The 24,176-nt window shown below is 39.6% G+C and overlaps 1 protein-coding gene across 1 annotated transcript; it reads right to left on the minus strand.

Moving 5' to 3' along the window:
- Nucleotides 1-18,427: 18,427 nt before the first annotated feature.
- On the minus strand, nt 18,428-19,390 carry LOC143774853 (olfactory receptor 5AR1-like). The gene has a single exon (XM_077262623.1). It carries the CDS (start codon nt 19,388-19,390, stop codon nt 18,428-18,430), a length of 963 nt encoding a protein of 320 aa, XP_077118738.1.
- Nucleotides 19,391-24,176: the final 4,786 nt, after the last annotated feature.

Genomic DNA, 24,176 nt, shown 5'->3' on the forward strand with positions numbered 1-24,176 from the left:
GTTGTCTTCAATAAGATATACGCATATGTATATATTTGTCTCTAATTCACAGTTATCTCTGATTCAATACAAATCTACATTTAAAATTTAAAATTCACAATTGCTCATTTGTTGCTACATGATGACATTAACAGATGAGCTTACAGATGTGTCTGCCCTTACTTCTACCATATCTTAGGTTAAGGATTCCAATTTCTCATGATAAAAATTCAATACATTCTCATGACCTGCTAACAAGACTCCTTGAGAGCCTGAAATTCATAGAACATCCTTTAAGTGGCCTCATATAAAAACATTTTTCATAAATCTCTCCCGACAGAGTATTGTAACATAATCAGGTAGTTAACCAAGCTTTTGCATCCACCTAAAAAATTCAAGCATTGCTCTCTAGCGAGTACTTCTCCCTTCCCAAGGCTTCAGCCCAGAAAAGTGATTTTCCCTTCCCACACTTTCCTCACACACGTCTCATTCAATTTTTCTCTTTTTCCAACATATTATTTTATATTTATTAAATTTTATTTTAATGTGTATCTATTTCCACAAAACTTTAATTCATGCAGCCTTCTACTTTTGATATACACATTTCACACTGACTCCTCTGAGAAAAAAAGAAAAATATTTTTTATGTGATTGCTTTTGTGTTTTTTTCTCTCTTCAATTTCACCCCTTTACCCCGAGGGTGGTCCTCATGTTAATGACCAAGCCAATTTTTACAATTCTGACATTGTCTTTTTATGAGGTGATAACTCTGGAACGTTGATTCTGACATTGTTTTTTCGTGACATATTGTACTTCATGTTAGTGGTAAAATTTATTTGATATGACTTGTGATTATTTGTGAAAAAAAACAGAAATTTGGCAAAAAATTTAAAAATTTCGCAATGTTTAAAAAAATATGAACATTTAACTTTTCTCACAAAATTTTTTAATTCAGACCAAATTTTTTTTATTTTACCAAGGGTAACATGAGAAATTGGACCATACAAGTTCTTGTTTAATTTGTCCTGAGTATGCTGATACCCCATATGTGGGGTAAACCACTGTTTGGGCACATGGCAGAGCTCGGAAGGGAAGGAGCGCCTTTTTTCTTTTTCAAAGCAAAATTGGCTGGAATTAAGATCGGACGCCATGTTGCGTTTGGAGAGCCCTTGATATGCTAAACAGTGGAAACCCCCACAAGTGACACCATTTTGGAATCTAGACCCCCTAAGGAACTTATCTAGATGTGTGGTGAGCACTTTGAACCCCCAAGTGCTTCACATAAGTTTATAATGTGGAGCTGTAAAAATAAAATATCATATTTTTTTCACAAAAATGATCTTCTCTCCCCAATTTTTTATTTTCCCAAGGGTAACAGGAGAAATTGGACCTCTAACATTGTTGAGAAATTTGTCCTGAGTATGCTGATACCCCATATGTGGGAGTAAACCACTGTTTGGGCGCATGGCAGGGTTCAGAAGTGAAGGAGCGCCAGATTTTACTGTTATGGCTTGCAGGTGCCGTGACCCACTGGGAGAGCCCATGAGGTGCTAAAACAGCAGAACCCCCCACACATGATCCCATTTTATGAAGTACAACTCTCAATGAATTAATTTAGGGGTGCTGTGATCATATTGACACCATGGGTGTGTCGCAGAAATTTATGCCATTTGGCAGTGAGGACAAAATAACTACATTTTTACAACCCAAATTCTGTTTTAGCCAAAGGTTTTACATTTTCACACAAGAAGGGGGTAAAAATGGCAAGAAAATTTGTCCCAAAATTTCTATTGCACGTTGCAATACCCCATATGTGGCTGTACAGTGCTACTTAGCCATGTGGAGAGACTCGGGAGGAATGGAGCACTATTTGCCTATTCAAGTGAATGGGTCTGTGCACATGCCAGTATGTTTCCACGGACTATGGGCAAAACATGCTGACATGTCCATTTTTTTATGTCAGCATGGGCCATAAAACGTCCCACACACATACATGCACATAACACACATGGGTGTCATCCATGTGACAGGCGTCTATACAACTATAGGATTAGTAATGGATAGGTGTCTTATAGACGCTTCTCCATTACTAATCCGTGGGCTTGATGTCACATCAACCCCACAAATATTACCCCACTTGCCACCACTACAGGGCAAGTGGGAAGAGCCGGGCAAAGCGCCAGAATTGGCGCATCTAATAGATGTGCCTTTTCTGGGCAGCTGCAGGCTGCTTTTTTTTTCAATATCAATGGCCCCTTACCAGTCTGAGAATACCAGCCCCCAGCTGTGAGCTTTAGCAAAGCTGGTTGTCAAAAATGATTAAATAATTAAAAAATATGGTGTGGAGACCCCTCTATTCTTGATATTCAACCCTCCTAAAGCTGACAGCTGGGGGTTGCAGCCCCCAGCTGTGAGTTTTGTCTGACTGGTTATCAAAAATAGGCAGTTTTTTTTTAATTATTGTATTTATTTACAGTGTCACTGTTATTAGCAGCAGCAGGGGTAGGCTGATGGGAATAATAGTCACATCAGCTGCCTCCTGTTGTCTCTTTCATTACTTAAATGTAACTCTCATCATTCTACCCTACTCGTGTCGGTTGCCGGCAAAGCAGGGGAGAATGATGAGAGCAGTGTTCAGCACCCGCGGCCGGGAACATCGCTTACTGTAATACTTCTTCCCTGGCGCCTGTCCATGTGGTACTGATGTGGCATACGCATGCCAGACTTGTGCCGCAAGTATTACACACACGGACACTGACATCTCTGGTACCTGAAATATCAGGACGCGTGAAAGAGGCGTTGTAGCGGGTTTTTATGCTTGGCAGCTGTCACACACTAAAAGACGGTCTTTATTGCAAAAAAATAGTTTTTGCATCACCATATTTTGAGAGCTATAATTTTTTATATTTCGGCCGAGGTCTTGTTTTTTTGCGGGATGAGTTGATGTTTTTATTGGTACCATTTTCAGGCACATGACATTTTTTGTTCGCCTTCTATTCCAATTTTTGGGAGGCAGAATGAACAAAAACCAGCAGTTCGTGAATTTCTTTTGGGGGGGGGTGTTTATATCTTTCCATGTGTGGTAAAATTGATAAGGCAGTTTTATTCTTCGGGTCAGTACGATTACAGCGATACCTCATTTATATCTTTTTTTTATGTTTTGGCGTTTTTATACAATAAAAACTATTTTATTTTAAAAATAATTATTTGTGCATCCCTTTATTCTGAGAGCTGTTTTTCCGCTGATGGAGCTGTATGGGGGCTTCTTTTCTGTACGACAAGATGAACTTTTCAGCGGTACTATGTTTATTTATATCTGTCTTTTTGATTGCGTGTTATTCCACATTTTGTTCGGCAGTATGATGATAAAGCGTTGTTTTTTGCCTTTTTTTATGATGTTCACTAAAGTGGTTAACTAGTGGGGCAGTTTTATAGGTCGGGTCGTTGTGGCTGCGGCGATACCAAATATGTGTACTTTTATTGCTTAGATTTTTTTTCCATTAAAATATTTATTTAGAGATCGAATAAATATTGATTTTTTTATTACTATTTGAGATTTTTTTAAAATATATTTTTACAATTATTTAAAAAAAAATTAGACTTTTTTCTAACTTTTTTTACTTTGTCTCATTATGGGACAATCATTTTTTGCAGGCTGATCACTTCTATGGCATGCAGATGAAGCAGTATCTGCATGCTATATAAGTTGTCAGTGCTGCACTGACAGGGAAACTTGGTGATCATGCACTGCGCATCATCACCAAGTTTCCTAGCTCTAGAGACCCGGATGTCATCATGACAACATCGGTTCACCATGGCAATGATCGGGAGCCCACGTCACTCTGCGGGGTCTCCGATCCAAAGGCAGAGGGGCTGTCAGCCCCTCTACCTGCTCACGGAATGCTGCGATCATGTTCGATTGCAGTATTTTGGTGGTTAAAGTGCCGGGAGCGGTCTGTGACCACTCCTGGCACCTAGTGCCGGGTACCAGCTGTCAGAATCAGTTGACACCCGGCGGCGATTGGCCACACTCCACCCGTGATCGCGGCCAATCACTCAGACGTACTATTCCATCCATGGTCAAATTGGCCCAGGTCACATGGATGGGACAGTACATCTGAAGTCAGAAAGGGGTTAAACTTTTTTTTTTTGCAATTTGAACATTGATTGTATTGACAAGAGTTTTACCATGCACGAATATTATTGCCATTTTTTTGGTGCTCAGATTTCAATTGTTGGAATATTTAAAGCTGCTTGATGATGCCATGCACAATCTTCTCATAAAGAAGTAAGGATACTTTGAAATGCGTAGAGTAAACTGCACTGTTACTCTCTCTCAATTGGACTCCTTTGTTGGATATAACACCAGCAGCGCAGATTACTCACAACTTCCAAATACGCTAAGGCTATGTTGGTTTGCCAACTTGTGGAGATGCAGCAGCTGGAATCCTGAACCATTATAGTGAATGTTTCCACTTGGGGTTCAGTCTGAGGTTCCGTCTGAATCTTGCTCAGCGGAGAGCACAGAATTAATTTGAACCTAGCCTTATAATGTTTATTTATGTTTGTGAATGTTGATCTTTCTGATCCCTCTTTGATGTGGAGCAGAGTTTGAAAGGACAATATCTGCCCAACATACTTTATAAAGCAACTGTAATATTAACATAGTGAAAAGCGACTTTCAAATGTAGGAGGAAAAAAAAAGCCGGTTCTCAAGATATCTTCCATATTTTTAATTTACAGAACTCTGCACATCCATAACCAATATTTCATAAAATAATAAAATAACAAAAAAATCTTAAAAAATACAAAACAGACGTAAATATAAAGGAAGGAAATAGAAAAGCATTAATATATAAAAATGATAAAAAATGTAAATCGGAGCTTGGGATGCATTAGAGCAGATGAGGCTACAGCAGCAACTTAAACAAGGATTATTTATTACTCCAACAGCAATTTGAATGATTCAGGCACCAACTCCTCCCCTCCACTGCCTTTTGTAATTACTAACTGCGCCACAGATATCACATGACCTGGTGTATCCTCCAATCTCTTCTGTGAGGGAGCATGCACTTCCCTCTTCAGTTCCTGCTAACGCAATTCTATCTGCTTTCCCTTTTCTCATCGCCTTTGACCAGCAGATGGCAGTGTTCACTTGCAGACACTCTGTTAGGCATTAACTGTGTGAGTCTTTCCACTTGTCCTTTTCCTTACAAGAACATGTAAATTCATGTCATATCCCTAATTAACACCAATTGAGCATCTACAGTATATCTTATGATCTGAGATTTACTCAGAGGCACAAATTTATGAATTATGGTTTCCTGATATCAGAAAAGAACAAACCATTACTTCACAGAAAAATGTTAACCTAGATCAGGATTGAGTGTTTTTGCATTGTAAGGACTCACTTACACATAAGTGCTTTAAAAAAATAATTCTGAGTTTCATCAGTGTTGTTTTTATCAGTTTCTTCAGAGTTTGGCCAGTGCACCAGTTTTTACCATGCAAGTTTTGTCTGAGTTTCACCAATTTTTTTTTAATGAGAAGCAAGAAATGTCTCTATCTTTTGCTATCTAGTAGTTTGTGGAAAATGGACAGAGTTTGGATGGCATCTGAGATCTGCCCGAATTTTTTTTAAGGACCCATAAACTTTCATTAACAATATTGATCTGGCACTTCAATCAAAATCAGAGACATTGCTGTGATTTTCCGTTCTGTGAAAAATCATGGACATGATTTTGGATGGACAATGATGGACAAGAACCACAAGGTTCTGCCTGGGCCCTGTATTGTTTAACATCTTTATCAATGATTTAGATGAATTGAGGGTAAACTGATTAAATTTGCTGATGACACAAAGCTAGGAGGGATAGCTAATACTAGAGAAGAGAGAGAGGATTTAAAAAGATATAAATAAACTTGAGCAGTGGGCAGCAACTAACAGAGTGGTCCTTAACAGGGAAAAATGCAAAGTACCACATCTGGGCAATAAAAATGAAAAAAACATATATAGAATGGGAGAAATAGGGCTAAGCAACAGCACATGTGAAAAAGACTTGGGTATACTAATAGATCACAGACTGAACATGAGTCAACAGTGTGATGCAGCAGCAAAAAAGGCAAAAGCAATTCTGGGATGTAGTAACAGAAGCATACAGTCTAGATCATTCAAAGTCATTATCCGCCTCTACTCTTCTTTGGTCAGACCTCATCTGGAATACTGTGTCCATTTTTGGGCACCACATTTTAAAAAAAGACATCAACAAACTGGAGCAAGTTCAGAGAAGAGCGACCAGAATGGTGACCGATCTGCAAACCATGTCCTATGAGGAAAGGTTACAGGATCTGGGAATGTTTAGCTTGCAAAAAAGAAGACTGAGAGGGGACTTAATAGCTGTCTACAAATATCTCAAGGGCTGTCACATTGTAAAAGAAAAGACTAGAAGTAATGGGATGACACTGAATGGGTGGAGACACAGATTAGATATTAGAAAAAAAACTTTTTGACTGTTAGGGCTCCTTTTCACTAGCGAGAAATATGTGCGAGTATTGCAGGTTAAAACCCTCTTCTGGCATGGGCACTTGGGAGCGGAGCGTGCAGCTCCATGTGTTGCTGTGCGGCCGCACACTCCACTCTGGAGTGCCAACTCGCCGTATTTCTCGCAAGTGAAAAGGAGCCCTAAGGGTGATCAATGAGTGGAACAGGCTGCCACGAGAGGTGGTGAGTTCTCCTTCAATGGAAGTCTTCAAATAGAGGTTGGACAGACATCTGTCTGGGATGATTTAGTGAATCCTGCTTTGAGCAGGGGGTTGGACCAGATGACCCAGGAGGTCCCTTCTAACTCTAATATTCTATGATTCTATGTTATTATGGGACATGATATTATAGGTAACAGTGCGTTCCACAAAAAAAAGCTGACGTGTGCTTGAAGCCTAATAGACATCAGAGTTATTACAACTCAACCCAGGATAGACTACAATATGAAGGTCACACATAAGGGTGTTGTGGAATGCTCATGAATTTGATAAAATAGTAAAGAGCTGGCTCAGGGATAGGAAACAAAGGGTGGTTATTAATGGAGCACACTCGGACTGGGTCGCGGTTAGCAGTGGGGTACCACAGGGGTCAGTATTGGGCCCTCTTCTTTTTAACATATTTATTAATGACCTTGTAGGGGCATTCAGAGTAGAATTTCAATATTTGCAGATGACACTAAACTCTGTAGGGTAATCAATACAGGGGAGGACAATTTTATATTACAGGATGATTTATGTAAACTAGAAGCTTGGGCTGATAAATGGCAAATGAGCTTTAATGGGGATAAATGTAAGGTCATGCACTTGGGTAGAAGTAATAAGATGTATAACTATGTGCTTAATTCTAAAACTCTGGGCAAAACCGTCAATGAAAAAGACCTGGGTGTATGGGTGGATGACAAACTCATATTCAGTGGCCAGTGTCAGGCAGCTGCTACAAAGGCAAATAAAATAATGGGATGCATTAAAAGAGGCATAGATGCTCATGAGGAGAACATAATTTTACCTCTATACAAGTCACTAGTTCGACCACACTTAGAATACTGTGCACAGTTCTGGTCTCCGGTGTATAAGAAAGACATAGCTGAACTAGAGCGGGTGCAGAGAAGAGCGACCAAGGTTATTAGAGGACTGGGGGGTCTGCAATACCAAGATTGGTTATTACACTTGGGGCTATTTAGTTTGGAAAAGCGAAGGCTAAGGGGTGATCTTATTTTAATGTATAAATATATGAGGGGACAGTACAAAGACCTTTCTGCTGATCTTTTTAATCATAGACCTGAGACAGGGACAAGGGGGCATCCTCTACGTCTGGAGGAAAGAAAGTTTAAGCATAATAACAGACGCGGATTCTTTACTGTAAGAGCAGTGAGACTATGGAACTCTCTGCCGTATGATGTTGTAATGAATGATTCATTAATTAAATTTAAGAGGGGACTGGATACCTTTCTGGAAAAGTATAATGTTACAGGGTATATATATTAGATTCCTTGATAGGGCGTTGATCCAGGGAACTAGTCTGATTGCCGTATGTGGAGTCGGGAAGGAATTTTTTTCCCCAATGTGGAGCTTACTCTTTGCCACATGGGTTTTTTTTGCCTTCCTCTGGATCAAAATGTTAGGGCATGTTAGGTTAGGATATGGGTTGAACTAGATGATCTTACAGTCTTCCTTCAACCTTAATAACTATGTAACTATGTAAGTAACTGAACACTATGTTTTATGATTTTTAATGCATCCCATTCCCTTTATTTTTGATTTTATCTAAGATCATGAACAGGAAATTATCTTTTTAGGAATAGTTTGATGGTATATGAGTTGAATTTACATGTCTTACTTGATCTTCAAGTCAAGAATTAACCATTTCTTCACAGAAAAACATTACCCTAGACCAAGATTGAACCTTTTCATCACATAAGGTCTCATTCACGCATCAATGAAGTTCTCGTATAAGAAAATAAGTCAGTGAAGTCAGTGGTTTTCTTTCATCAGTTTCATCAGAGTTTGGTCAGTGTATTAGTTTTTACCACCAGAGTTTGGACTGAGTTTCACCAAATTTTCTTAGATGAGAAACAAACCAAAAATTCTCTATCTTTTTATCTTTTTCTATCTAGCCGTCCATGAAAAATGGTTCTCTCTCGAATGGCTGCCCAATTTTTTTTTGCAGATCTACAGACTTGCATTGACGATTTCGTTCAGACTTTAGGATCAGACTACTTTTTCTTCCAGTAAAAATTAAGGACATGTGATCGGCCCCATTCACTATTTTAGGAAAGAGTGCTACCTGTGAAAAACACAGATTCCACTCGAACAGGAAAAAGTGATGTGTGAACGAGGCCTAACAAATATCAGATTTAGCAAAACTCAACCCAGCAATATCATGATCACACATAAGGGTGTTGTGGAACGCTGTAGATCATGAATTTGATAAAATAGTAAAGTAACCGAACACTATATTTTATAATTTTTGATGCATGCCATTCCCTTCAGTTTGTATTTTATCTAAGATCATCAGTAGGTAATTATCTTTTTAGGAATATTTTGATAGTAAGAGGTGAATTTACTTTGACTTTGGAATTTAGTATACATATTTTTATTGATTTTTCTATTGCCCATCTGCATTTTATACGTTTTTGCTTATTGTCTATTTTGTATTTTTTTTTGTACTTTGTATTTTTTTGTGTTTTATTTTAATATTATGGGAAAAATTATTTGTGGTTTACATGCAATTTTATCCATGAAGAATGTATCTTGAAAGAGGCACTTTTTTATGCACATTTTTATGTAGTTTTTGCTTTTATACAAGAGGTAATGTTATTGAAATTGTGCTATACAAAACTCTCATAAAGTGCAAGGCATCTAAGAACAAAATATAAAATCCCACAGCTTGTCAATTATTACTCAATTTAATTACTTGTAACCTAATACTTAAAAAAACACAATACATCATTGTTCTTTTTCATTAAGGAAGCAGAAGAAAAATATATTAATTATAGACAATATGTGAAGTGTCTTTTGTTTGATGCAGCACATTTACCTTAATTTCTATATCCTTTGGTCTTGCTCATCTGGTGAAAACTGAAAAAAGCAGGCTTATATAATGTTCTAAATCTCTAAGGACTGGGGTCCATTGAGGAATAACAACATAGATAGAATTTATTATGATAATTAACACAGAAAATATTTTTTCAACATAGGATAAAAGAAGATAAAAATGTATGTACATGATCACAATAAATATACAAGATAAATCAATGCACTGTATGTGATACAGTAATCATAAATTTCATAATGTACTTAAACGGGTTGTATCATGTTGTTAAATGGATAAAATTGCAAAGTGCTTGGAAAAACAAGCAACTTATCAAACTATTAAAAAATGCAAAGGAATTTTTATTTCTAAAGTTACCTTATATAATAGATATATTTACAGGGTTGGCCATTTATATTGAAAAACCTGGGTGGGCAACGTATATGGATACACCTAAATAAAATGGGAATGGTTGGTGATATCAGCTTCCTGTTTGTGGCACATTAGTATAAGAGAGGGGGAAAACTTTTCAAGTTGGGTGTTGGCCATGGCGGCCATTTTGAAGGTGGCCATTTTGGATCCAACTTTACAAATGGCTCACCGAGGGTGTATCCATATAAATGGCCAATCCTGTACTTTATTCCAACTTCAGGTTGTATGTGTCATTTTCTTACCACTGTGCCCTTAGTATATATCTATTGATTTACTGTATGTATTTTTATTTCTGTTAGCCTCTTCTCTTTTTCTCCTCCCTTCCTTTTTCTATCTGCTCTTGTTCATTTTATTGTGAACTGTGCTGGCTTATCCTTACCCCTTCACCGCCAAAGACTGTTTGCACCTTCATGACCAGGCCAAATTTTACAATTCTGACCACTGTCTATTTATTCTTCCCTTGAGAAAGCAAATTTATAATTACGCAAAATGGGTGTCAGGGACTTTCCTGTCTGTTTTCTGATGATAGTCTGATCCTCTTCTGTAATTGGGTAAGAAGAATACCTACTAGTGATGGATGAATCCCTTGATGTTCGTGTCCGGCGGGTTCAGCCGAACAGTTAAAAAAGTTTGGGTCGGTACCAGATAAGTACCTGAACCAGAACCCAGACTGTATTCACATGAATGGGGGACCTGAGCATTCATTGTTTGCAAACGCTGACATGTGCATAACAGAATGGCAAACATTGTATCTGATCGGTGGTAAGATCATTCATTACCACCGGTAAGAGATCTGCAGTTTCCATGCTGTCATATGACAGCATGAGCACGCAGTTTAAACTGTAGGTAAAAAGTTTACCTCAGACTATGCCTGTTGTCGCTGATAACAGCAAGAGCAGGTGCCGCTAATGGGAGTATTCACAGGCCAGCAACTGCGCTATAAATAAAAAAATATATAAAAATTACTATACAGATTCCACTGTATTTTTGGTAACCAGCAGGGCAAAACGGACAGCTGCAAGCTGAAACCCACAGCTGTCAGTTTTAGCAAGGCTGATTATAAAGAATAGAGGGGTCACCATGCCATTCTTATTCTTCAATTATTCAAATAAATAATTTTTTAAAAATGGTGTGAGATCCCCCCATTTTTGACAACCAGCCAAGCTAAAGCTGACAGCAGGGGCGCTAGAATGCTCAGGCTAGTAAGGTGCCATGGATATTGCCCCTCAGCCTAAAAATAGCAGCCCTCAAACGCCCAGAAAACTTTGGAGTTTGCCCACTCTTCCCACTTGCCCTGTGGCAGTGGCAAGTGTGGTAATATTTGTGGGGTTGATGCCACCTTTGTATTGTCAGGTGACATCAAGCCCATGGGTTAGTAATGGACAGGTATAAGATGCCTATTCATTACTAATCCTATAGTCATATTGTAAGTAAACACTCACCAATAATTTAGTATATTGTTTGAAATAAAATTCACACAGTTTTACTTTTTTATTTAAAAATAACAAACAAACACAGTTATACTCACTTTATGCCCATTCCATTGAAACCCTCGTCCCCTGTAAAAAAACAAAATAATCAACAAAAATACTCACCTTATGCCCATTTCATTGAAACCCTGGTCTCCAGTAAAAAAATATAAATAAAAAACAACTATATCTTTCACTTGTCCAACGTTCTGTCCCATGCCTTTATCCATGACTGCGATAAATGGCTTTCAACATGGATGGTGCCAAGATGCGACCGTTCAGGTTGAAAACCACAGAAAAATGAGCTGCTCTGAGCACAGCCTCAGTCACTAATAATGAAATCGTTGAAGATACCGCAGGTCACTAAGGCTGCATTCCCAGCCGGGCAAATGAACTGTGGTGATCTCAGTATCGTATCATCACAGCTAGCACCGTGAGAAAAAGTCTCACGATGCAGCACTGAGCTTTGCGAGTTTGTTGCAGTTCACTGCGAGAAATTTGTTATGGTGAACTGCGATAAACCACTTATCGCAGACTTGGATTACAGCGTGAGACAGAATATAAACATTTTTTTACTCCATTTTAAATTTTGCCTTATATACAAGTCATAATAAAGGAAAAAATGTTTCTTAACTTTTTTTTTCTACAAGCAACAAGTTCTCTACGATTTTGAATGTTTTATTGTCAGTAGTGTAGAGCATTCCGATACCGCAAGTATCGGGTATAGGCTGATATTTGCGGTATCGGAATTCCGATAACAAGTTCCGATATTTTTGCGATATCGGGAATCGGGATGCATATTCATGGGTAAAATAAAGAATAAAAATAAAAAATAGGGATATACTCACCCTCGGACGCGCCCTGGTTGTAACCGCTGCAACCGGCAGCCTCCGTTCCTAAGAATGAGCGAGTGAAGGACCTGCGATGACGTCGCGGTCTTGTGATTGGTCGCGTAACCGCTCACGTGACCGCTCACGTGACCGCGACGCCCTATTTTTTATTTTTATTCTTTATTTTACACAAGAATATGGATCCCAGGGCCTGAAGGAGAGTTTCCTTTCCTTCAGACCCTGGGAACCATCCAGGATCACTTCCGATATTTGTGTCCCATTGACTTGTATTGGTATCGGGTATCGGTATCGGTGATATCCGATATTTTTCAGATATCGGCCGATACAATCCGATACCGATACTTTCAAATAATGGAAGGTATCGCTCAACACTAATTGTCAGTCTTTAAAGGGGAGAAAAAGGTGTGACACCATTGTTCTCATCAGAGAACTGGGAGTCAGAGATGCTTCCAGTGGTCTTCCCCATGCTGTTCTCCTTCCATTCAGCACTTTGTACATCAATTTAATAATTTTGACTACCCCACAGAAAAAATGGTTGGATTTCCCATTGACTCCCAATTTACTCGTTACTTGAAATGAACACCCAAGCATTAGGAATTGCTCAGTTCGAGTAGTGATTATCCAGGCATTTTACTGTAGCACTCGCTCATCTCTACTGTTGATGCAAAGCCTTGGGACTCGGCACAATAAAGGATAAAATAAATTTCACATTTGAGACACACACTACTGGTACAGGCTTGATGGTATGATTAAGGACATAAAATCCATCAAGAGCATCTTTTGACAAGTGAAAGGGTAACCCAATTAAATCATAGAGTGACTGCATATGTGAAGCAGCATTAGGCATCCATTCTCCACAATAAAAGAATAGGCCCAGAAAGGTATCAAGCTGATTGACAGATTTGGGGTCAGAAATGCTATCAGGAATGTCAAGTTTACCGCAGCTCACTGAGGCTGCGTTTCCAGCCAGGCCAATGAACTGCACTGACCTCAGTGACATCACTGCTAGCACCGTGAAAAAAAGTCTCATGATGCAACACTAAGCTCAGTGACTTTGTCGCAGTTCACCGTGAGAAATCACTTATCGCAGACTTGGATTATGGTGTGGGAGAGAATGTAAACATATATTTTTTTTAATCCTTTTTAAAATTTTACCATATATACAAGTCATAATAAAGGAAAAAATGTTCCTTAACATTTTTCCCTGTAAACAGCAAGTTCTCTACAGTTTTGAATGTTTTATTGTCAGTTTTTAAAGTGGACACCATTGTTCTCATCAGCGATCTGGGAGGCAGAGATGCTTCCATAGGTCTACCCCTATGCTGTTCTACTTCCATTCAACACTTTTTCCATCCATTTCAACATTTTCACTACCCCTCAGACCTCCTTGTAGGGTCTGCCAGAAAAATTATTTTATTTCCCTTTGACTCCTATTATACTCTTTACGCGAAATGAGCACCCAAGCATTAGGAATTGCTTGGTTTGAGTAGTGAACATCCAAGCATTTTAGCGCTCACTGCTGATACAAAACCTTAGGACTTGGAATAATAAAGGTTAAAATGAATCTCATATTTGGGATACCAGTACTGGTGCAGGCTTGATGGCATGTTTAAGGGCATAAAAGCTATCAAGAGCATCTTTAGACAAGTGAAATGGTAGCCTAAATGAATTGTAGAATGACTGCATATGTGAAGTAGCATTGGGATCCATTCTGTACAATAGGAGACTAGGCCCAGAAAGGTATGGAGCTGATTGACAGATGTGGGGACAGAAATGGATTGTATAACCTGAATGCTATCAGGAATACGGTGACTAGCAGGTCCATGCAGGTAGTGACCCAAAAACACTTACATCTAGGCCTTACATCTATTTGTGCTAGAAACTGACGAAGACTTATGGAAACAGTCCTACAGCTCTCAGCATCTGGTGTACAAATCAACAAATGATCCACTTATTGTAACAGCACAACTGAGGACTCTGTGGAGATCCAGTTCTGAATAACTGACTGCAGTTCTGTTGAGTATTGTGTTGGTCAATTGTTGGCACTTTGTGTTAACATTGTCCAATCATATTGTTTTCCCTGAAAAGTAAAAGCAAAAACGTATTGACAATCTAGATGCAAGGGTACAAAGAAAAAACATTTGCAAGGTCAATGTGACAATGTACACTCAATTGTCTGCTGGGATTTGTGGCAAAGGGGTGGGAGGTTGGGTACGATGAGAGTGATTGACTCAGTAGCTTTGTTAATTTCTCTGAAATCATGGACCACCCTATAAGTGGAAGTCTTGCCTGGGGCAGTCTTTTTCTTGACTGGATAAAGGACTGTGTTACAGGGAGACATCACACTATCCAAAGCTCCAGCCTGATGTATCTGGATGATATAGACCCATATGGCATCCTCCTGTGCTAGGGAGGTTGGATACTGAGGAAGGCCTGGTAATCTGATTCAGTCTTTCAGTTCCATACTGGCTGGGGGGACACCTTGAAGTTTGCCAATATCTGCTTTTCCCTTAGCCTACAAACTGTCTGATGCATCTGTCAGTTTCTCTTCATTGTAAGGAATGGAATCTATGTCAGCGAAAGCAATCATGGCCTGTACTACAGAATTTGGTTCTAGATCTTGGAACACTTCAATCCCTAATGAATTAGCTGCTAAAGCCACTGCAACATGTGCAGAATGGAATTCCACTGTGTCAGAACATGGCTAATCGAACGGTTAACCTGTAGGCCTAAAGATCTCTGTAGCGATGCAAGTCGATGACCTGAGGAGTGCGATCATCGGAAGTGAGCACACAGCGACAGTGCTTTCTGCAGCAGCACATCCAGGCAGGGATAGTGGTGGATATATTGCTGTACCACCAGGATGAGAACGCGAGCCATGCAAGGCACATGTGAGAGGTTGACATAGCGTAGGGCCACCACCAGGCTTGCACTGTTATCACACACGGTCTTTCCTGGCTCCAGGTATAGTGGAGACAGCCATTGCTCTAACTTGGCCTGGATATCTGTCCACAACTCTTGAGCCGTGTGACTGTGATCTCCAAGGCATATTAATTAAATACTGCCTGATTGCGGTGAACCATGGCTGCGTAGTAAGGAGGTGGGGAGATTGCATGTCTGATGTTGCAGGAACAGGTGGAGGCCCAAGAGGAAGTGAAGGAGGCAGAAGCAGTAGAGGAACTGTTAGATACAGAGGTTTGCTCTGCAAACCTTGAGTATTTAAAGACTTGTGGAGCAGCCTAAGACCGCCTGCCCCCACAGCTACCAGAATCACCCAGTGCTTAGTCAGCGAGAAGCAACGCCCCTGCCCATGTTTGCACGTCCAGGTGTTAGAGATGAAATGCACCCTGTCAAACAGAGATTTTTTTCAGGGAAAGGGTGATGTTGTCAGCGATGTGCTGTTGTAGCGTAGGCACAGCTTTCTTTGAGAAGCAATGGCAACTGGGCAACTGGTACTGGGGGAATGAGACGGCCATCAACTTTTGGAAACCGTCTGTATCCACCAGATGGAAAGGCAGCATTTCGGTGGCCAACAGATTGGAGATGGTGGAGTTCAAGCTCTTAGCTTTGCGATGGGGAGGAGGCAACATTCTTTTATGTGGCCACAACTGTGGGACTAAGAGCTGGCTGCTGTGCTGAGAGAGGGCGAGGTACAGAGAACAGGACAAACTGCTGGACTGTGAGTGAGGTGTAGGCAGAGATGTTATAGTGGATTGGGAAGCATAGGTGACACAAAAGCAGCAGTCATATCTAATTCCTTAACAGCTGACCAGCTCTCACTCACCCGACCGTGGTGGGTAAACAATTGTAGTTTCTGTGGCAGGAGACCTGTGTGTACAGACATGGAATGGTGACGTAGGAGAAAGAAGTGGGAAATTTATGCCACTTCAGTGGTGTGAGGCCCTCATTTTTGGAAATGTGAAAACTCCTTGTTGGGTGTCCATCTGCTGGGTTGTGAGTAGTGGAACAACATTCAGTCCCTGTTATACTATTTATACTGTAGTGAACTTAATGCTACTTTGGTGGTGTCTATCAATATTTTTTGGAAATGTGAACACTCCTGCTTAGGTGTCCATCTGCTGAGTTGGGCATAGTGGAAGACCTGTCGGTCCCAATTACACTATTTTTACTGTGGTGAACTTGATGGCACTTTGTTGTTATCTGCCACTAATTTTTGTAAATGTGTAGACTACTGGTTAGGTCTCCTTCATGTGTGTTGCCTGTAGTAGTAGGCCTCCGAAACCATCAGGCCTCCAGTTCATTGTAGTCAACTACTATGTTACTATAGTAACTACTATGCTTAGATTTTTCTGACAATGGTAGTCTACGAAACTGATATTTGTGCCAGCTGAGTGTAGCTCACCATTAAAGCAGGTTGAGTTGTTGCATGTTGTATCAGGGCTCCCAGCAAAGGGGCCCTTCACCGATCCTTCACCCACCTTATCTTACTTTGAAATTCAAATGAAAGCTGTAAATGCTGTCCCAGACCCCGATACCTCATGCCTGGCTGACTGCTGCAGTGCCATGCTACAATTTGTACTGTGGATGAATTGAGGCGACTTTGCTGGTGTCTTTCCCTCATTTGGTGTGTTTTGGCAGCTTTTGTGGCCGTTAGAAGGTGTTGTGCATGCGTTTGTTTTTGTCAATAACTTTAATGGCATTCGGTTATGTTGCAAATTCAACTATAGTAATCCGAACCAAACATTGAAATATTCACTCTAAACAGGAACAACAAAGGTACTAGTATCTGATTTGTCAAGTACCTGTCCAGCAAGTTGAATAGCTCAGAGGGAAGAGCTTCTGGGTTCGATCACATGGATAAGCCAGATGGATATTGTAGCAGTGTTTTGTGGATGGATGAGATCAAAATAGGGTTTTGGCATAAACAAGAAACCTTATATTTGAAGAAAGGAAAACACTGCAATCTGGCATAAAAGCCTTATACCATCTGTGAAACACAGTGGTGGTAGTATCATGATTTTGGCTTGTCTTGCTGCACCTGGGCCAGGACAACAGCCATCTCAGTGGAAGAATAAATTCTAATTATGTAAACAAATTTGTTAAGGAAAAAATCAGGAAATTTTTTTCCGGAGCCGAATCTTAAGAAAATCTGGACCATGTGGATAGAGGTTCTTACCGCAATCCATACACATCACCGGGCTGTAGCGGCGGTCACGTGAGCGTTATGTCACACAGGTCCTGCAGCTCAGCTGTACGCACCGCTCGGATCACACGCGGCGCCGGCAAAGCTGGACCCCGCTTCCACTTGCTATCAGGTGAATAGTGGCTGCTACCGGCCGGGGCAGCCATTAGCTTCTTTTATTACTGGACTAACTTCTACGAAAGAATCTTCTGGACAGATATCTGCCACCGCCTGACAGGACTACCAGGCGTTCTGTGCTATCTCTACAAGGCGGGTGAGCTTACACTATTTCTCTCTTTGCTGTTTAACAGCTTTGTGTCTGGACTAATTGAACATTTTTGTCCTATATCTGAATCACTTTAAGTCTGGGTCTTTACATCTCTGTGGACAGTCCTTTGGCTTGTGCCGCTCTTTCCAGCGCGAACCTATACACGCGGTTGCGTGTATATACATATAATAGTTTAATAATGTAGTGTACAAATTTTTCAAGCACCACTGTAAATCAGAGGTGTCAAACTGCATTCCTCGAGGGCCGCCAACAGGTCATGTTTTCAGGATTTCCTTAGCATTCCACAAGGTGCTGGTATCATTCTGTGCAGGTGATTAAATTATCACCTGTGCAATACAAGGAAATCCTGAAAACATGACCTGTTGGTGGCCCTCGAGGAATGCAGTTTGACACCTCTGCTGTAAATTCTCTCACCGCTAGTGTTTATCTTTACATTTAACGATAAAAGAATACCCATGATCTTCTGCCTAAATTTTGTCCAACTTTATCTAGGCAGCTAGATCTTAAATGTTTTTTGTCTTTGGAGGGGGAATAGGCTTCTTCACCCTCGGCTTGTGCTAAAAGAAAATAAGAAATGTTTTTCACCATCTGCCGCTGCTTTGTTCAGACCGCATCCATGACTGTAACACATGTGACCACTGCAATGGAGGAACAGCTCTTTTCATTTTTTTTAACCAAGTGCAAGCTAATAGGCTAAAGAAACTTATTTCTGGAAAATCCTCTAAAGCGTTTTATATTTTTTATCTTTACAATAGCCCCCCAAACCTCTTTATTTCTCAGACTGTAGACCAGAGGATTTAACATCGGAACCACAAGCATGTAGAGCATTGATAGCAGCAAGTCCTGGTCCTTCGAATCTTCTGAGTCAGTTTTCATGTACAAGAAGGTAATTGGCCCATAGAATAATATAACTGTGATGAGATGCGAGGTGCAGCTGGAGAAAGCTTTCATACGTCCAGCTGAGGAACGGATCTTCAAGATGGCAGAGAAGATAAAGACGTATGAGATAACAGTGAGAGCAAATTGCACAAAGGCAATACTGAAAATTTCAAAGAATATGAAGAGTTTACGACTGACGGTGTCAGTAGTGGAAAGATCAACTAATGAATTTAGATCACAATAGAAATTATTGATTATATTGGAATAACAGAAATGTAAAATGGATGTAAGTAATGTATGTAATGAAGAATTTAAAAGACCAAGTATCCAACAGGCAGTGGCCATTCCAATATACACCTTCTTTCTCATTATTAACAAATATTGTAAGGGCTTACATATCGCCACATAGCGATCATAGGCCATCGATGTCAGCAAGAAAACTTCACCATCACCACATAAAAGGAAGAAAAATAACTGGGTCATACAGCAACTAAAAGAGATCCTGTGATCCTGGGTCCAGGTGATAAAAAGTAGTTGAGGGACAGAAGAAGAAGTGGATGTGACATCTGCAATGGCAAGGTTACACAAGAAGAAATACATTGGGGTGTGTAATTTTGGTACCAAACACACAAGAAGAATGATTGTCAAGTTTCCAAGGAGAGTAATTAAATAAATGATTATAATTCCAAAAAATAGCTGAAGTTGGCTCCATGAAGACGTTGAGAAGGCAGCAATGTGGAATTCATACTTGGAGCTTCCATTAGGACAGTCATTCATGTCACCTTCAAGGAGACATAACATTTTTATATTATTGGTTTTGAAGTATTTGTATATGTAAATCTGCATTCAAAATTCACACTTTTATAAGACAATTTGAAATATCTTCATGGTGAGATTGAAAGTGGAACATACAATAATAATACTCTAATCTTTCCAGAAATTACTAGAGATGAGTGCATCAAATTTGTGGGACATTGGTCCAGCGTCCATGCAGGAAGATGGCTTCTCTTATTTTTTATTGCTCTGGAAGATTCAGCCCAACTGTAAGGCTGGGGCTGGGCCGCAACAGCTGTCGTGTGACCAAACTTTAAGTGTCACTGCTACAATTCACATAGTACAAGTGAATGCCTTGCAACCCAGAGGATACTGAAGCAAGAAATTTGCAAAACATATCGCAGCTGGACTACTTGTGACTTGCTTAATATGGTCACAGTACCCCTGGGGTTGCAATAAGACCCCATTCACTTGTATTGTGCACTGTAGCAATGAAAGCTAGCAAACTTTAGTTCCATAACAGATTTTGCAGCCTGTTTAAAGAAGTAATTCTCATTCTTCGGTGGCTTCGGCTGATAAACTACCTGCTGTCTACTCTTCGTAATGTAACATAGGGTGAAAGACGCAAACATCAAAGAACTATGAAAAGCCACAAAGAAAGCTGCCTTTGGAAAATGACCACCAGAGTTTTCCCAAAGCGACTTTATCAAGCTTGATGGTAGTGCCGGCATCTACACACATGGTCAAAATTGTTGGAACCCCTTGTTTAATGACAGAAAAACCTCCAATGGTCACAGAAATAACTTAAATCTGACAAAAGTAAAAATAAATAAAAGATCTATGTAAATGAAAAAATTAAAGTCAGACATTGCTTTTCAACCATGCTTCCACAGAATTAAAAAAAAATTAAAACTCATGAAATAGGCCAGGCCAGAAATGATGGTACCCCGAAAATAATGTGACAAAAGGGACATGTTAAATCACGGTGTGTCCACTAACTAGCATCACAGGTGTCTACAATCTTGGAATCAGTGAGTGGCCTGCATATAGGGTTACAGATACTCACTGTGCTGTTTGGTGACATGGTGTGTATCACACTCAACATGGACCAGAGGAAGCGAAGGAAAGAGTTGTCTCAGGACTCAGGAGATTAGAAAGAAAATTATAGACAAACATATTAAAGGTAAAAGTTATAAGACCATCTCCAAGCCGCTTGATGTTTCTGTGACTACAGTTGCACATATAATTCAGAGATTTAAGATCCCTGGGACTGTAGCCAACCTCCCTGGACGTGGCCGCAGGAGGAAAATTGATGACAAATCAAAGAGATGGATAATACGAATGGTAACAAAAGAGCCCAGAAAAACTTCTAAACAGATTAAAGGTGAACTTGAAGCTCAAGGAACATAGGTGTCAGATCGCACCATCCATCGCTGTATGAGCCAAAGTGGACTTCATGGGAGACAACCAATGAGGACACCATTGTTGAAAAAAAATCATAAAAAAGCCAGACTGGAATTTGCCAAACTACATGTTGAGAAGCCACATAGCTTCTGGGAGAATGTCCTATGGACAGATGAGACAAAAATTTTACTTTTTGGCAAGGCACATCAGCTCTATGTTCACAGACAGAAAAATGAACCATATCAAGAAAAGAACACCACCACTACTACTACTACTGTAAAATATGGAGGAGGCTCTGTTGTGTTCTGGGGCTGTTTTGCTGCATCTGGCACAGAGTGTATAGAATCTGTGCAGGGTACAATGAAATCTCAAGACTATCAAGGGATTCTAGAGAGAAATGTGCTGCCCAGTGTCAGAAAGTATGGTCTCAGTCGCAGATCATGGGTCTTGCAACAGGATAAGGACCCAAAACACACAGCTGAAAACACCCAAGAATGGCTAACATTGGACTATTCTGAAGTGGCCTTATATGAGCCCTGACCTAAATCCCATTGAGCATCTTTGGAAAGAGCTGAAACATGCCGTCTGGAAAAGGCAGCTTGCAAGCACGAGACAACTGGAGCAGTTTGCTCTTGAGGAGTGGCCAAAATACCTGCGAGAGGTGCAGAAGTCTCATTGACAGTTACAGGAATCGTTTGATTGCAGTAATTGACGCAAAAGGTTGTGCAACAAAATATTAAGTTAAGTGTACCGTCATTTCTGTCCAGGCCTATTTCATGAGTTTTATTTTTTTTATTCTCTGAAAGCATGGTTGAAAAGCAATGTCTGACTTCCATTTGTTCATTTTCATAGATCTTTTATTTATTATTACTTTTGTCATATTCAAGTTATTTCTGTAACCATTGTGGGTTTTTCTGTCATTAAACGAGGGGTACCAACAATTTTGACCATGTGTGTAAATGACCCAGCAGGCAGGTACCTTACTGTAAATTTGCTTGCCTCTTCAGTTTTCTTTACCTGAACCGGACCATACTGCATTACAAATAATAATAAAGTATTGATTTCTTGACCAACAAACAGTAGTAATATGTAAAAGTAATAATCCGCTTTGCACTGTAGGTCACCATTTATAGTTTGTATGACCTGTGCAAAGAGTTCTGATCTCATGTACAGCACCATGGAATCAATGGTGCTATATAAATAATAATAATAATCATAATAATAACAATCTCAGTTTGTTATGGAGGAGAAAGAAAAGAAAAATATAAAAAATGTATTAGGAACTAATTACAATACAATACAAAAAACAAATCACATAATACAAAATTGAAAAATATTTAGAATTGAGAGTCCTCAGTGGTTGATACCTGTTAATGGCTAACTGAAAAGATGGTAACAAATTGCAAGCTTTCGAGACTACTTTGATCTCTTCATGAAGAGACGAGAGTAGTCTCGAAAGCTTGCAATTTGTTACCATCTTTTCAGATAGCCATTAAAAGGTATCAACCACTGAGGACTCTCAATTCTAAATATTTTTCCATCCACTGGCTAACACGGTACCAAGATATATATCTTTCCTGCACCATAATACAAAATAATCCTTCAATAAAAATTTCATCCAGAGAAACTGCATTTGCCTTTTATAGGGATCGTATATCTTCCCACGCGTAATCTCTGGTCCTCCCAAGACCTCGTGCTCCCCTCCACACAGATACCATCTTCATTCAGTTGCAAGTTCTTCAGTTCTTCCGAGTATCTCCCATCTTCTGGAATTCTGTTCCTCAACACCTCCGATAATCCCCAATATTTGGAACTTCCAAGAACAATTTGAAAAAACAAATCTCTTTAGAACAGCTTAAAAACGGCAATGACCCCGCTGCCACCTCACCAACACTATTGCTGTTGTAACTCGTAAATCTACTATCTTCTTCGTCATTATCCTGTACAATGTAAGACCCCAAGGGTGGGGTCCTTTCCCCTCTGTAGCTGTCTGTCACTATTAGATTGCACATTGTAATTTCTATTTATGTTTTGTATGTAACCCCTCCTCATATACAGCACCATGGAATCAATGGTGCTATAAAATAAACAATAATAATACAATGTGTGTGTAATCTACTGTATGTGTAAATTTGTAAATGGTAAGTAAATACTACATAATATGACTGTATACTGAATTCTATGCTAATAAAATCATAATACATAATTATTCCTATTGTTTGAAGAAATTCTCACAAGTCATTATACAATATGACGAGAAACATGTGATGTTGTTTGAATCAGTGCACTTACCTTAATATCATTGGCCTTGCTCTTCTTGTGAAACCTAAACACCACCTTATAAAATGTTATAATAACCCCTTTAGGCTTTGGAATCCGCAGAGGAATATTAAAATAAACACCTGGAATTCATCTAAGGGAGTAATTCAAATTTTAAACCACTGGTGTTTGCCAAATTGTTTTTACCATTGTGCTGTAAAAATGACAACTTATATTTGTTTCAATAATATGTAGCCTTTGCTCAAAATTTTTTCAATTCACAATGGGCAAAAAGAAGAAAACAAGTATCCAACAATTTGGTCTATTTTGCAATTTTTCCAAAGTATGACGTTACTGGCCATGTGGTCATAAATAGAGATGAGCAAGTATGTTTGGAAAACTATCGCCAAACATGAATTCGGCATGAACATGGCACAGTCGGATTCGTGATCTGAAACACGAGCATTTTTTCTTAAAATCAGAAAAGAAAATCGGTGAAAGTACGGAAAAATAATTGTGCTGCCACTTAAGCATTTTTAGCACTTTGACTAGGATAGTGGTGATGTATGATGAGTGGGGGGCATGTGTTTGGTGAGAGGAGGGGGTTGGGAGAGCTCAGATGAGCGGCGTGCTTGTAATTTTTTTCTCTCACTTTCTGCATGCACATTGCGTCTAGCCAAGCAGGGCGTAGGAATCATCCACAATGTCCAGACCCAACGGCTTGTGCCATTGGCTGCTTAAATCACATGTCCCTCTCTTTATAAAGAGTGGACATCTAGTTTTAGTGCCATTAGTGCAATTTTGACGCTGTTCCTGGATACTGTGAGATTTTTTCTAGTTAGCTTGGTGGTCATTTCTAAATCAGATAGTTTAGATAGCTAGTGTCCTGTGTAGCTGTGAAATTGACCTTCCATCAGAATTTTTTTTGTCTTGTGCTATTAGTGAGGTCCAGAGACAAAGACAGCAGGGCACATTTCATAGAAGTGTGTTGTGCACTGCTTCTATTGTGCTCCTTGCATGACTAGACCTTTAAAAAAATCCATTTTTTTTTCAATGCCTAAAGTGATTCCGTAAGGATTGTACACATTTTGAAAACTTACTAGCAGACACCACCAAAGTGGCATCA

This window comes from Ranitomeya variabilis, chromosome 5 (assembly GCF_051348905.1).
Source record: "Ranitomeya variabilis isolate aRanVar5 chromosome 5, aRanVar5.hap1, whole genome shotgun sequence".
Lineage (NCBI taxonomy): Eukaryota > Metazoa > Chordata > Amphibia > Anura > Dendrobatidae > Ranitomeya > Ranitomeya variabilis.

Excerpts from the sequence above, each read along its gene's own strand:
- LOC143774853 (XM_077262623.1), bottom strand. The coding sequence starts at position 19,390 with ATGAATGACTGTCCTAATGGAAGCTCCAAGTATGAATTCCACATTGCT.